The sequence below is a fragment of the Carassius gibelio genome, chromosome A16 (assembly GCF_023724105.1).
Source record: "Carassius gibelio isolate Cgi1373 ecotype wild population from Czech Republic chromosome A16, carGib1.2-hapl.c, whole genome shotgun sequence".
NCBI lineage: Eukaryota > Metazoa > Chordata > Actinopteri > Cypriniformes > Cyprinidae > Carassius > Carassius gibelio.
This window is the reverse complement of record NC_068386.1, coordinates 16407034-16422617: the sequence shown is the minus strand read 5'-3', so window position 1 is coordinate 16422617 and position 15584 is coordinate 16407034. Positions and strand designations below refer to the sequence as shown.

At 41.3% G+C, this 15584-nt stretch overlaps 1 protein-coding gene across 2 annotated transcripts in view; it reads left to right on the top strand.

Moving 5' to 3' along the window:
• The window catches only part of LOC128030776 (glutamate receptor ionotropic, NMDA 2D), a 74022-nt gene extending 59333 nt beyond the window's left edge, over positions 1-14689 (top strand). For both annotated transcript variants that reach the window (XM_052618734.1, XM_052618733.1), the window contains 7 exons: positions 1260-1413; positions 2373-2498; positions 2942-3171; positions 4083-4243; positions 5380-5567; positions 8940-9181; positions 9380-14689. In XM_052618734.1, the coding sequence (XP_052474694.1) occupies positions 1260-1413; positions 2373-2498; positions 2942-3171; positions 4083-4243; positions 5380-5567; positions 8940-9181; positions 9380-12565 (4287 nt within the window). In that variant the 3' untranslated portion in view covers positions 12566-14689. The remainder of the gene's footprint in view (positions 1-1259; positions 1414-2372; positions 2499-2941; positions 3172-4082; positions 4244-5379; positions 5568-8939; positions 9182-9379) is intronic.
• The last annotated feature ends 895 nt before the right edge of the window (positions 14690-15584 follow it).

Here is a 15584-nt window from a genome sequence, read left to right as displayed (position 1 = left end):
TGATGTGCTGTGATAGCTTCAACATTCACTTTCAAGGTGGAGGGTGACAGGCTATTCTCCAACCTTTCTTGCAGGAAAGAAAGCAAAATTCTAATCGAGCATCTCCAGGGGTCTTCTCGGCAAGAAGAACACCAGTTAGTAAACAGACTCCACTTCAAAGCATAGGCTTGCCTCATAGAGGGAGCTCTAGCCTGGGTGATAGTGTCTACCAGTGCTGGTGGCAGATCACTTAGGTCTACCACGTCCTGTCCAGGGGCCACATGTGGAGGTTCCAGAGATCTGGATGCGGGTGCCATATGGTGCCCAGCCCTTGAGAAATGAGGTTCAATTAAGTTTTCGAAATTATGCAGCATTTTATATTAAACACATTCAAAGATAGTTGAGCATATAGTTTCAGTTGGTCAAAGAGCTTGTGCCATTGAATGTGCTTTTGAGAGTTTTGTTATAATCTGTAAATATTATAAAACTGTTACATTTCTTGCAGAAATATCATTACTAGTTTTACATGTAAATGTTTTATTACATTTCATGAATTTTACATTAATGTACATCTAATTTTAATGTCCAACAACTAATATTCACTTGAATTCATTTTTAATATATATCATTTACAGAAAGCACATTCAATTGCATAAGCACTTTGACCACATGTAACTGTGGTCAGCAACTTTGTTTTGTGGCCTTTTTTGATCCATAATGCATTTTTTATGTCAGAGCTGTGGCACAGAGTGTAGTTGCTCCAGACATATGAAATACTGTTGCACTCATGGGGGCCAGGGTTCGAGTCATGTCCCAGTCCTCGTCCCTTTCTCACTTCCTGTATTTTCTTGTTGCTTCTTCACTATCCTATTAAAATGTATTATTGCAGTACTCATTCACACATTAGCATATTTTAGCTTGGTAGGTAGTTACCTGCCTTTCAGTCTCTCAATCCTCTGCAAGTCTCAGTTGCCACATGTTCTCTGAGAAAATCTGAGGTTCCAAAGAAGATCAAAGGTAGGGAAATCTCCACCTCAGCCAGTCTGTGACATTTTGGTTGTGTTCAAATCCATTGGTCCATTAGTCTACCCTCTTTGTCAGGTCGGCATACGACACAAACAAGGATCAATCAGTAAAACTGTACCGGGGCACAGCAGAATTTTACTAGGTGTATTGCTCCTGTAAAGAGTCCCTATAAATCCTCTAAATAAAACTTTCCTACTGCTAATAAAAGTGGCAAAAGGGCAAAAATACAATCTTCCACTACTCCTGTTCACTAGGTTGTGTACAAGCGGGCAGACATGGCGATCGGCTCTCTCACTATCAACGAGGAGAGGTCAGAGGTCGTGGACTTCTCTGTGCCCTTTGTGGAGACGGGCATCAGTGTCATGGTCTCTCGCAGTAATGGAACCGTGTCTCCCTCTGCATTTCTTGGTGAGTTTGTGTCTCATGATAGCCATAATGCTGCATCATATTTGACTTTAATCAGTCTGTGCTGCATATGATTATGATGTATGACTTTCCAGGTACTGGTGCATATAATTTCAGAGCTCATCAATCAGACTCACAGTTCCCTTTCAAAACAAACTATTCATCACTCTTCCGTGAGAAGAACTAAATCAACATTTTTCAAACAGAATCAGTGCTGGAGATTTATTTTGTTTTAATTTATATTTTATTTTATATTTTATTTTCATTTAGAGCGTAGAGCTCGCAACATCAAATTAATGAGTTCAATTCGCAGATATTGCATGAACAGATAAAAATATGTCGCTATGAAAAGTTGCAATAGTCAAAGTAGCTTGAAGTGTCTGCCAGAAGTGCATTTTATTTTATTTTATTTTATTTTAGAGCATAGCACTAGAAAAGTTGAGGTCATGGGACCAATTTCCAGATAAAAATATATATTATTCCTTTGAAATTAAATTTAAGTCACTCTGAATACAAGTGTTTGCCAAATTTTCTCATTTTTAAGAGCATAGCACTATCCATGTCAAGAATGCATGAACAGACAAAAATATATACTTTAAAATGCAATTAAAGTTGTTTTTTTAATACAGGTGTCTGCCATTTGTTTTGTTTTGTTTTGTTTTGTTTTGTTTTGCAAGGTCAAGATCATGAGTTCAGTTCCCAGAAAATGCATGAACAGATAAAATAGTTTTCTTTTCACAAATATAATAATGTTTTAAATTCCTAGTTAAGTTAAAAAGTTAATTTAGTTGAACATAATTTAGCCATTTCTGAAGGTCTCCTCCAGTTCTAACAGTTGCTACATGCCAGGTATTAATTTCTGCACTATTGTGTAAAAAACCAAATAAAAAACAAACAAAATAAATAAATAAAACAACACTACTAATGGTTTTGATTTCTCTCTGTCCTTTTCTCTTTCTCAGAGCCGTACAGCCCTGCTGTGTGGGTGATGATGTTTGTAATGTGCCTGACCGTGGTGGCAGTGACGGTTTTCATCTTTGAGTTCTTCAGTCCAGTGGGGTACAACCGTAGCCTTCAGAGTGGCAAGAGTGGGTACAGTTTGCTCTTAGTCCTGCATGTAAACTTTTAATAAGGTCAAACTTTAGTAGTTTCAAGCGTTATATTATGTGTACATTTGTACAGTCACTGAGTTTATTCAGAAGTCCTAATGAGTTCACCTTTGTTCTTTATTAACCTGGACGTGTGCTTGATATTTGTGGTGCAGGCAGATTTGCATATGTATAATAAAAGACTGCAGACTTGTGTTCTATATTCCTCTCCTTCCTCTGTTCTCTTTTTCATCCTCTGGCACTGGCACCCCTTTCGCACCTCATCATCTGCATAGGAGAAGTTTATGAAACCTTTTTTATCAGTTTAGCAATTTTGATACTTTTTATTTTCTTTTGAGCTGATGAATAATTAAAGTGCCTTTAAAATTCAAGTCAATGTTAAGAGTCTTTCTCTCTCCGTTTCACTTGCTCTTCTCTGTCAGAGGCCGGAGGTTCTAAGTTCACAATAGGGAAGTCAATCTGGCTTCTTTGGGCTCTGGTTTTTAATAACTCCGTTCCAGTGGAGAACCCCAAAGGAACCACTAGCAAGATCATGGTTCTTGTCTGGGCTTTCTTTGCTGTCATCTTCCTGGCTAGCTACACTGCCAACCTGGCTGCCTTCATGATCCAAGAGGAATACATCGACACTGTGTCTGGTCTCAGCGATAAAAAGGTGAGGGAATAGGGGTTTCAGAGCTTTTGAAGGATTGCAGAGAAAGCTTGTGTTTATCAGTGCATGTAGATCGACATAGAGTAAAAAAGTTTTCATCATTTGTGATGTTATGTTGGCGTGTATTTCAGGATCAAAACTTCACAATATACAGTAAGACTACAGAGACTAGAGTGGGATTGGAAAAATTGACATCAGTTTAAATTGGCTACTAAGTGGATGAACAGCATGAAGAAACATTCTATTCTCACTATTTGTCTTTTAAAGAGCTGAATGCTATTATGTTGCATTTAAAGGGTAATTAAGTGTGTATGTGTGAAATGTTCAGTAATTTGGCGTACTAGCATGGAAATGTTCCTTTGCCCTTCGCTCTCAGTGTTGACCTTGATGAATCGGGAGAGATTCTTGAGGAAACAGACATTTGCTGTCATGCCAAATGAATGTACTTGTGTACACCAAATTAAATGTATTTGTGTTCCATGGTGTTTGTGTCATTTTCAGAAAAGAAGCTACATCAAATCTGGATCCTTAAAGCCATTTAACTTGCAATGGCTTTTGTTTGTTCTTTTTTTCTAACTGCCTCATGTACATTTTGTAATCCCTTTTTAAAGGAAAATAGTTTCCCCCATCTGCTTTAGTATTGTTCTCCTTTATTGAAAGCAGAATGAACACAATGTGCATGTCAGCACTGCTGCTTTGTATATTGTTCGGTTTATGATGTATTATACTTGGTTTTGACAGCTGCAGTAGCTCTAGACTTGTTTCTAACATACATTCACTGTCACATGTCATTCATGGTGAAGCTTACAATATTTTTTTTAATTCTGCTCTATTGTTAGTTCTCTAATTAATTTGAAAAAACAAATGCAACATCAATTTCAATCACTGTTTCATACTGTGTTTCCCTCTCTCAGTTTCAGCACCCCACAGAGGAGTACCCCCCTCTGAAATTTGGAACTGTCCCTAACGGAAGCACAGAGAAAAACATCCGCAGTAACTATCCAGACATGCACCAGTACATGATCAAATACAACCAGAAAAGTGTGGAGGATGCCATCTCCCACCTCAAGACTGGGTCTGTGCTGGGTTTCTTACTCTCACTGACTTCCTGTATTCTGATTCTCAAAAAGTTTTGAATATTGTTTTGTATTATGCTTTTTTTTATTTAATGGTGCATAGATAGGTCTCACTTGCTTGTAATTTTGAAAAGTATTACTTTGTTTTTCAGCATTTTAAATCACTAATCTACCTTGCTTTTGAATTGGTCTGGATTCACTATGTAGAACACTGGATTTAGTTTATGAATTTTGAATTTTCGGAATATGTTTTCAAGAGTGCAAGGGACTATTTAGATGTAATTCCATTCGCATTGTAGAGCACATTTATAATGAAGGGATTAAGTGATAGAAACTGTACTGTTCTTGTAAAGTTCTTTTTTGTCATTATTTTTCTCCACTAAAACTATATAATATATAATCCAAGACAAGCAGAATATTTAATTTTCTTTTGTTCAAAATTCTACAACTCTGAAATGTCAGATTTTTTACATTCGGACAATAGATAACTATAAGAGTGATAAATATGAAAATGTTTGTGTCTCTAATCTCTAATTGTCCTGAAATAACTGATCGTCTGAAAATGCTATATATGTAAAAAAAAAAAGAAAAAAAAAAAAAAAAAAAAAGGTGCTTAACCAAGTCCCAGCATTGCTTAAATCCTAGTAATAGCTGCTTACATTTATATTTCCAGTTTAGCTTTAATTCCATTGCCAACGCATTTATATTTCAGTTTACAGAAATGCTTGTGTTTTTTAGTTTCTGTCTCTGTAACATTTATCATAACAGTAACCTTGTTTCCAACATGCTTTCTAACATCTTTTGCTCTTCCACTCTCTTCCTTACACCTCCCAGCCCCATGTTGCTCTCACAAACAGGAGTTCCTTTACGATGTGTTTGCACTTTTTTCCCCTCCTCCCACACTTCCTCTCTTAACCTTGTACACCTCACACACTCTTCCTCTATTTATCAAGAGTTGTTAATCCACACCATGGTTTTCCTGAGCCTGTCATTTCCTTATCCATTTTTAGCAAAAGTGTTAATATAATGTCTCCAAACTACAACCAACCTTACAATACTGTCTTTATGTCTGTCACCCTACTCCTTCTCACACTCTGTCTCTTCTGACTCCTACTCTTCCTGTCTGTGTTTGCAGTAAGCTAGATGCCTTGATCTATGATGCGGCTGTATTGAACTACATGGCTCGTAAAGATGAAGGCTGTAAAGTAATGACCATCGGCTCAGGGAAAGTGTTCGCCACGACTGGTTACGGCATCGCCCTGATCAAGAACTCCCGCTGGAAACGGCCACTAGACCTGGCCTTACTGCAGCTGGTGGGCGACGGTGAGATTCTGAAGGTTCTGCAGTATCAAAGTGCTAAAATTAGGGGGATGTATATTAGTGCATTTATGCTGTTGGGATGGAGAAGATAAAAGACTTTGGGAGATTAAAGACTTTTTTTATGCATATTTAACAAGACTTCATTCATTAGCCTGTACTGCTAGCTTCAAGCCATCTTGGTGTAATCCAGTTTCCTTGTCATGACGCAATATGTATCTTTGTTGTCTGGCAGGTGACATTTGTCTTTGTGCTAGCAGGCTGTTTACTGCTTTAAAGGAGATGATAGCAACCTACTGATGCATAAAAGAGATGGGCATGTATCAAAGATTCAGTCTTGGGAATGACAGAAGTGGTGTGCGGGGGAGAGAAATAGAGAGAGAAAAAGACTGTTACTGTATGTTCCAAAACCTATTGAGCTGACTAAGAGGCCAGATTTTAAGGCAACAAGCTGGTGTCAACTCTGTGCTCAGTGCTGTTTTTTTTTTTTTTTTTTTTTTTAACTTAATTATTGTTAGAGAAATCTTAAGACTTAAATAGGAATCTACTTGATCGGGTATTTAACCCATGCAAGTTGTTCAAGGCAACATCGCATGTACCTTTATAAGAAAGAACATTTAGAATGCACTGCAAGCTTACATTTTTTCACAATTCTTTGCTGAAAAGTATCAATAAAAATAGTTAGAATGTATAATTTTATCATGTGCTGTGAAGTGTTTATTAGAGTGTCATGTCATTAGCTTAGCAACATGCTAACAACAAACCACTGTGAGTTGTTCCTCCTGTGCTGTTTGTATGGTGTACGCAAAGCATTGCAAGTTTCAAACTGTTCACTTAGAATGTTCCATGATGGTTAGGATACTGTCTTTTGAAGGCAGTTGCCTGTGTAGCCAGCAGCTCACTAGTTTTCTGAACCAAGCTATTGTGTGCTATAAGTGAGATGTGTGTCTGTCCATTCTCACACTCTGTAGAGGATTAGCTGTTACAGATTAGCAGTGTCAAAGTGGAACTCATCTGATTCAAATTTGCTTGTCCAAGTACTAATTCTTTCATTGTCATTTATACACCCTCCTCCTTGCCTTCTCTAAAAACACACATACACAAACACGTATACATACTAGCTATCACAGTGTTTTGTTTCAATTGGATGGTTTATTTAATTGCTGTTTAAATCCTCTTTGGCTTTTGGTGTGTCAGAGAGTGAGACTGAAAGAATGTGTATGCACGCCAGGTTCCCACAGTGAGATTGTCACACTGGTGCCAGGTTCCATTAACTAACACCACCGCTTAACAGCCGAGAAGATTTACATGTGCAATTAATAGGGACTTTTTTATCCTGGAAGGTTCCATTGAAGGTATATCAACTCAACATTTCTGTAGAGCCTTTAAAAACTACAGGAAACCACTTGTCCATCTGCAGCCTTTTTTGTGTCTTTTAAACGCTGCAGGTAACCTTATTGTTCAGTGCCATGCAAAAGTACTTCTTCTTACCTGATATTTTATCTCAGGGCCAGCAGCTTTCTTTGCAGCGGTCATCTCAAAAAGAAGTCTCTTCACCTACTAACAATTCCAAGGATTTATTACAGTGGTCAGAGAAGACATGGCACTTCCGATCTGTTTATAAAAGTGCTGACCTTTAAGGCTGATCCAAGAGCAGTATTTGCTTTAGCGTGATAGTGGTTTGGGTCAGGGTGGGATCAGAGGGGGCAGCACAGGGAATGGTGTCGGAGGTCATATGCAGATGGCAAAGACTTGTTAAATGTTAAATGTGCCCACTTAACCGTGCCTACTCTGAGCTCCATTGGCAAACATAAGCTGCTATGGCGAGAGAAAAGGTGTGAAATTGTGTGTACATGTGTTAGAATGTGCTGTGCGCACATTTGTACTGAATGTGTTTGTGTGTGTGAATGGTGTCTGTGTGTTAGCATATAGTTGTGTTTGTATGTATGTTCCCGGTATCACACACCTGCTGAGTTTGGCTGTGGTTAGTCAAATGGTTTGCCAGAGCCACTGGCCAGGAGTCAGAAGGAGGTGAATGGAGAGTGTCAAAAGAGTGAGGCAGTGCTCGGGTCTGAGCCGGGCTCATGCTGTTATCTGTTCAAGTCCCATGTGGAATTCAGCCTATGCTTCTTCGTCCTGCTTGACTGAATTTTCTTTTGTGAAATGTTTTATGTGATGTGTCTGCGGCATCTCATCTACATAGAGAGTAATTCCCGCAGGTTACACTTTGCTGGATAGTTTGTTTGGATAGCACAAGTAACAGATTCCATAATTCAACCTTTGTGAGAACAACGCAACTGTCATTTACGTGTGATGGGTGATGATATGCTTTTATTATGTTACACAGCATGTTTTTAGATGTCCCAAGCTAAGATAATGTGGTTCTGTTGACCAGTCCTCATTAAAGCAGTAAATGCTGCAGTACATGCCACTGTCTAGTTAGGTTTGGGGTAATTCAAAAACTCTTTTTGTAGATAGAAGGTGAGGTTCTTATTTTTTATTGAGTTTGCAGCAGGCCTGACCAGCTTCCAGCACAATCAAATGATTATGATCTCACCCTTTCACCGTTCTGTCTCAATGACTGTCCTCTTGTTTTTCCACCCTCTGTCTGTCACTCTTTTGCTCCTTCTATCTTATTTCATTTTTCCTTTTCTGTTCTGTTCCCATCTTTCACACCCTCATACAAACACTGATACAACATAAACAATGCACATATACTGTTGTTTCCCCTATTGCCATCTGTCTTCATACCTCTTTTTATGTTAACTTCCCTCTCTCTGAATAGAAGAGGTGCTTCTGCTGTTTGTCATAATGACAAAGTCACTTTCTTCTTCTCCACCAGCCTTTTACTTATTTCTCCACATCCTCTCATTTCCCATGATACAATGCAGCAATGAAAAGACAAAGAACTTTGGTCTCCTTCCTTTTTTGTTTTCTCATTTACCTATGAGGAAAAGAGGATATTGGTAAATCATTATGTAGGACCTAGCCTTTGCTAGCCTTCAGGCCTCTTGCTCTCTTCCTCTTCCTTTCACTCTTTCCGGATTAACAAAGACTGCCCTCTTTGATCAGGTTCTAAACAGACCTTCACAGTAATGTTTCTTTTACCCACAGGGACCTGTTCATTTGACCTCTGGCCTAAAATATTTTCAACATAATTCTCCTAATATCTTGTAGGTTTACAACAGATTTACACACATTAAGTATTTGCATCTGCTTTCTGCCACAGCAAGGATGTTGGAGAGGAAAGTCACTACCATATTGCATTCATACATGTTTTATTGATGTATTTGTGCCGAGTAGTTGGAATAACTTAATTACAGAGAAACAGGAAAAGTTAAAATTAATGCATTGTATTTCTCTCCCCTTTCTACTTAGATGAGATCGAGATGCTAGAGCGTCTCTGGCTCTCAGGGATCTGTCATAATGATAAAATTGAGGTGATGAGCTCCAAACTAGACATAGACAACATGGCTGGTGTGTTCTACATGCTGCTGGTGGCCATGGGCCTAAGTCTGCTGGTCTTCGCCTGGGAACACCTGGTTTACTGGAGGCTGCGGCACTGCATGAGCAAAATGGGCCAATCCGGCAAACTGGACTTCCTACTGGCCTTCAGCAGGGTGAGAGAGAAACTGATTATTAGTCACTAGAAATATTTATGGGAGTATTTGGGTATATTGAGAAGGATTGTGACATGGACTATGCCTGTGGTGTTACAGATTAGATGAGAGTGATGCTTATGTAATTGAAACTGATTTGCCCATATTATCAGAATATCACTTATTTCACTATTATATGTTAATTTTTTGTACTCTTAGGGAATGTATAGCTGCTGCAGTATTGAAGATGAAACTGCACAAGGTGGGACTAAAGTCACAGTTCCTGGACACCATCACACTGCCATGGTCCCTGCTTCTTCCTCACATGTGGTCACTTCAGCTGTATCCACTCCAGCCATTGCCATAGTGCAGCAACAGCAGCAGCAACCACAACAGCCTCAACCTTCTCAGTCTCACAAAACACCTCTTCCTGGATCCCCTCCCACAGTTGTTCATTCTGGAGCGGCCTTGGGTCCCACAAATACTCAACTTGTAGGAGCTCCACTACCATGCACTACTTTCTTACCCCGTCCAGATCGCAGGTTAGCGGTTGTGGACCGGTGGAGACTACCCAAAACCGCTAATGCCACAACCTCCATGGGTGTGAGAGGATGTCTAACAGAAACAGGACCCCTACCCCAAAAGGTGGCACCTTCCTGGGCAAGTGGTGGAGGTACAGCGAGTGGTCTAGATGGATATAAGCGCTACTATGGACCTATTGATCCAGAGGGACTTGGGCCATGTGTGGACCAACAAACAGGCTCTCAAACTCCAAAAACAGTCCCCAGAGCCCACCAACAACCCCCACCAACCAGTGTGGCTTTCTACCAGGAGAAGAGCATGGACCATGGTATGGGAAAGAAGGTGGGAGTGGGTACTGGTGCAGGGGGTCAGGGTAGAGGGGTTAAATCTCTGGGGACTCCCAGGCTTCCTCCAAAAAGCCAGGCCCCAGCCTCACTGACTCCTAACCCCCCACTCCAGCACCCCTCTCCCCCTCTCCCTTCATCCTTTTGGAGGAAACGGCGACCAAAAAAGCCCAAAGAACCTGGTGGCCCTTTGTACGAGAACATCCTGCCACTAGTCCGGAGAGGTGGAGGCAGGGGTGCGAGTCGAAGACCGAGACCCTCTCCCCCTCTCCCCATCCCTGTTCCTGTCACACTATCCCCAAGCTACACTCCTCCATCCCCCTCTCCCTCATTCCCCTATACCTCCACATCATCCTCATCATCCACCACCAGCTCCTCAACCACATCTTCTGCCACATCCTCACGCTCCACATCTCCTTCATCCACTTCCACAGCTTCATCTCGCAGCACCCAAGACAGAGAGGCTGAGGAAGAAGATGAGGATGATTTGGATGAACTGACCGAAGAGTCTAGTCTTCTGCAGGGCCACAACAGAACCAGGGACCGAGAGCGGTCCATACTTTCCCCTAGATCTTTCACTCATGGACCTCCCCCTCCTATACCCCCACGCAAACCGTGGGGCACCTTTGGAGATAGGGAGCATAAGAAGGACAGAGAAAGAGAAAGGGGTGGCAGTCAACTAGCACAACTCCAGGAATGGTGGGCAGGATGGGCAGAGAGAGAGAGGGACAGGGAGAGAAGTGGTGGAGCCCAGGGAGATACAGAAAGGAAAAGAGAGAAGAAACATAGGAAAGACAGAGAAAAGGAGAAAAAGAAAAAGAAGAAAAACAAAAAACGAAAAAAGAGGGAGGAGCGTGAAAGAGAAAGAGAAAGAGAGAGGAAGCGCCACAAGGTGAAAAAGAAGAAAAAGAAGGCAATGAAAACCAAAAAGAAGAAGAAGGTGTCATCCAGCAAGCGGTCTGAGCCAGAGGAGGGTGATGTTGAGGCAGAGAGAGATGGAGAGGGGGATGGGGATAGAGAAGGAGAGTACACATCATTTTCCACTCAATATCGCAGTGCATTTGTGGACAAAGGCAGCCTTTCAGCTTGGGAGGGAGAGAGAGAAAGAGGGAGGAGAGATGGAGGTGAGGACGATGGGGAAGAACGAGAGAATGAGAGTGGGGGAGGTAGAGGTAGACAGAGAAGACCCAAAAGCTCCCATTCGCGACACCAGCAATCCAGTAAACGCTATCCCAACCTCAACAAACTCCCCTCTTCGGTTAAATTCTGGGTCAGTGGAGGTGAAGCAGTTGGCACAGAGGTCTCCGGACCCTCCCCTCCCTCCTCTTTACATACACTCCTCTCCTCATCCAAGAGACGGAGGAGTAGTGGGGTAGAGAGAGAGGTAAAAGGGAGAGTAGGAGAACGCAGGCCACTGCTTCTCCACTATGAAAGGGGGCGAGTTAACACAAGAGAAGGCCTGTCCTTCCATGAGTGGGACTCTGAGGATGAGGAGGAAGAAGAGGAAAGAGAGAGAGAACGAGAAAGGGAGAGAATAGAGGAGAGAGTGCGGCAGGCAGGAAGAGGTGCAGTATCCGAATCTGAGCGGGATAGAATAAGAGCAGAGGAAAGCTTTTCTGATGAGGGGTCCTCAGGAGAGTTTGGCCGTTTTGAAAGATACTGGGAAGGAACTGGAGCGGGTGGAGCTAGTGGAATTGGAGGTGGGGGCTGGTTTTTTGGAACATACCCTGCTCGAGAGAAAGGTGGAAGTGTCAACAGTAGAGATGACTCTATTTTGGGTCGGGCTGAAGGATGGGGTATGGCAGGTGATTTTTGGGGTTCGGGTCCAGGAATCGGATGGGGATCTGGAAGAGGCAGTGGAGGGCTGGGTTCACAGTGGCCCGCCCCTCCCACTTCCTTGCCACCCCCGCGACGCTATTGGTCTGTCGACAAACTGCAGATGAAGTGTGAGAAGCGAAGTGGCAGTGGGTCAAAGAGTAAAGGTCAGAGGTCTCGGGATAGAATGCCAGATGGAGGATCATGTACTTGTACACAGTATGGGCATGGTAGGCCCCACATACACCACAAACAGAGCAGCACTCAATCTCACAGCCAGGATGATCTGCTTCCCCACTGCCACAGCTTCAGTGGAAGCTCTCGGCCCAAACCACCCCCTAAACCTGACAAATCCAAATCCGGAAGTCAGTCCAACCTAAGCTCCCAACAAGCCCAGCTCTCAGAACACATACCCCAGACATCACCCTCCCCACCTCAGCCACTTCTTCCCTCATTACCTGTACCTTCTGCTCCCAACTCCCTTCCCATACCCATTCCTCCACCTCCATCCTCTGCATCCATGTCCCCTCCACCTGTGCTCTCTCCTGGGGCTGCTTCCAGCTCCTCCCAGGCAGCCACCGCCAGTGCTAAACTTCAGTACCAGAGACTTCGGTCTGTGCCCCAGCCCAGGCGATTCTACTCCCCACACCTGCCTCTCAAAGCCAAAAGCTTGTGCTCACGCCGTGGTTCTGCCCATTTCTCCAGCCTAGAGAGTGAGGTATGACACGGGGCTTCATTGCTGCGCGTGTGTGTAAGCTCTACTGTGCAGCGCAGCTGGAGTGTGATGCACATACATGCGCCGCACCAAGATGAGAAAAACGTCCACGACAGTGACCAGAGCAGCAAAGAAACAACAGTCAACGCAGGGAATTGCTCACCAAATTCCGCCACGGTCACAATGGATACTCCAGCCGTTCTCCATCTTCGGTCTGAGCTAAGTATTACGATGTCCTCTGTGGTCCTCTCCTCCAATGAGAACAGTGGATAGCAAATGTCTGGAATTTTTCTGTAAGTAATGATGTCATGTTTACACATAAACACTCCCTCAAACAAGGAAAATACATTTTTGCTTTGTCCACATACAACATGGGACGACAGACTCAAATACTGCTTGGGTTCAAACTGGCTATTCAGTTTATTTACAGATGACACAGAATTAATCTATATTCAATCTGAATGCAGTCTTGGAGAGGCTCAGATGATCAGCATCATCCCACTGACTGAAAAAGTGTCTCCATGGCAACCTGATGCACATAGATACAGAAATGCCCTTTTCTTTCTTTTTTTTCTGGACACTTGCAACATTGATGTTATGCCATCAGTACCCTTTGGCTTCCAATTCAAGGTCATGCTGGAAATGTATTAATTGAAATTTGACCTCAGAGTAAACAAAAGGAAACTATGTCACTCTTTCTGTATTTCTGATTCCAAGCTAATCAGAACTAACATGGAGCCATTTCACTCATCAAAACTTTTGTTGTCCTATGAAAACTCCAATGCCATGGTGTCACTTTGACATCAAATAGAGATGACGTTTTGTTCTAAAGAGACATACTTCAAAAGAAAAACAATAAGAACACAAACAAAACAAACATGTAGCAATTTTTCCTGTATAATGTTTTCCCTTCAGGTTTCCTTTTGTTTTATGCTATTTATTGCTCTCACTGTGGTTGTATTTTAACAAAAGGGTAAACCAGCTGTGTCTGATGTTAAATAGTGGGACTATAGCTGCGAAGAGTATTTTTACTAAGTTATTTATTTATTTTGATAGCAGAATTTTTTAATTGTCACCACTAGATCCACGGCACTGCCCAATAAGATGGTCCTTTCTTTGCATACAAGCAATACTTGTCTTTCATCAAACGATGATGGGTTGCAATATTTATGATTGGCACTAGATGGCTACATAATATAAAAAAAAACTGTACGTTAACGATTATAAATGGTGGACCATGAGTGGATCCTGCATGTTGTTTTGCTCCTTAATCATCATGCTTTAGAACTGGAACAGACAGCTTGCAGTGTTTCTGGGATGGTAAAGGGCATTTGTTTAGAAGAGTTGAGGCTATCATTGTCACTGATTGTGCATTTTCAAGTCAAGCCTACTTCCAGTGCAGAGTTGCATGTAATAAAGCACAAGTTGCTGACTCTTGTCAGTAAAAACGTTAGCATATAGTAATGAGGAGTCAAGGAAAAATACAATACTTATAGATTTGTAGCCAAAAGCAACCTACACCATATATTTTGGCAAAAGAATTGATGTCAGTCATACAGACATTCAGTTTCTGAATACCTATTTGACGTCAGGCACCGCTTATTTGCCCATGTTGTAGCTGAATGTAGCTTTGAAATGATTTAGCAAAAATTTGATATTCAGTAGATTTTGTAGCGTTCTGGGTGCAGTTACACATCACAAGAAGTGACAGTTACACTTTTATTATGGGGCATAGAGGGATTGTACATGTTGTCACAGATCAACAGATTAATTTGCCCTTTATTTGATACACCTGTTCATGTGGAAATAAGTGATGTTTGTCTCCCTTTCATGTCTTGTTTAAACAAGAGCACCTGGAGAAGGTTTGTCATAATTTGCAATGAAATTTAGGGCTTTTCCACTTTTTAAAGACCCCCATGTCATCAAGTCAAGAAATAACAAGCTCAGGTATTGAATTGCGTGTTGTGTAAACCAAATCACACACAGCCGCTTAATCCCCTCAGTCAGCATTTCTTCCAGTGCCGAGAATTGTGTGTGTCAGCGGAAAGTCCACCACACCCGGCATGGAAGCGCAGTGGGGGGCAAGGAGATGGATGTAGAATGATTGAATTAATAAAGTGTGCCATGAGTACACTTGATCTGTCATTGACCCTTACTGAGGCAGAAGGCGCTAACACAATATTCTGTGACTGCATGTACAGAATGGATTTATAATTCTCATGTAGCTTTTTCTTGAGGACAAAAAGAAATATTATCGCTATATTATGTTTTCGAGAATGTATCATGTTATACTGTGAATTGACTTAGATATTTTATTGCCCATTGTATTCAGTTTTCATTGCCATCATATCATTTATCTATACAAATATAATGAATATATATAATGAGTTAAATTTGATATACTTGGAGGAATTGGTAGATATAGTTTTAAATGTTTTAGCTTTGTAGCAATTCTAGACTCTGGAGACATTTTTGAATTTTGATTCCTCCTATATGACTGTGAAAACATTAGTGCCTGTGAAGAAAAAACAAGAAACATGATAATGTCCTTTCATACATCTATCCTTCTGTCCATCTTTTCATCTGTTCTCATTATAGCAAATCTTCACAATTACTCTAATACTACCTAAATAGCTTTCAGATCATTTTTGTTTTATGCCTTTTGCCCATGTTGAGTTGTGTCCTTATCACTGTCTGTCCTTTTGACATTCAGTTAGTATTCCATCATTCTGACCATCCATTCATCCATTTAGCCATCCATCAGTCCATCAGTCTAACTGCTGATTTCTTCTTATTCTGTAGTTTTCTCATGATCTTTTTCAACAGTACCACTGATTACGCAACTTAAACAGAATGTACCTCTGGCATATTTGGGGTTTTTATTTATTTATTTTATTTTTTTATCTCTCTGTTCATCCCGCTGTATGTTCTCTCAGTTAGCAAAAAAAAAAAAAAAAAAAAAAACAGAGACCAGTAGCTACTGTGTTCCTGCTCCTATCAATTGATTATTGAAGATAATGATCGATTT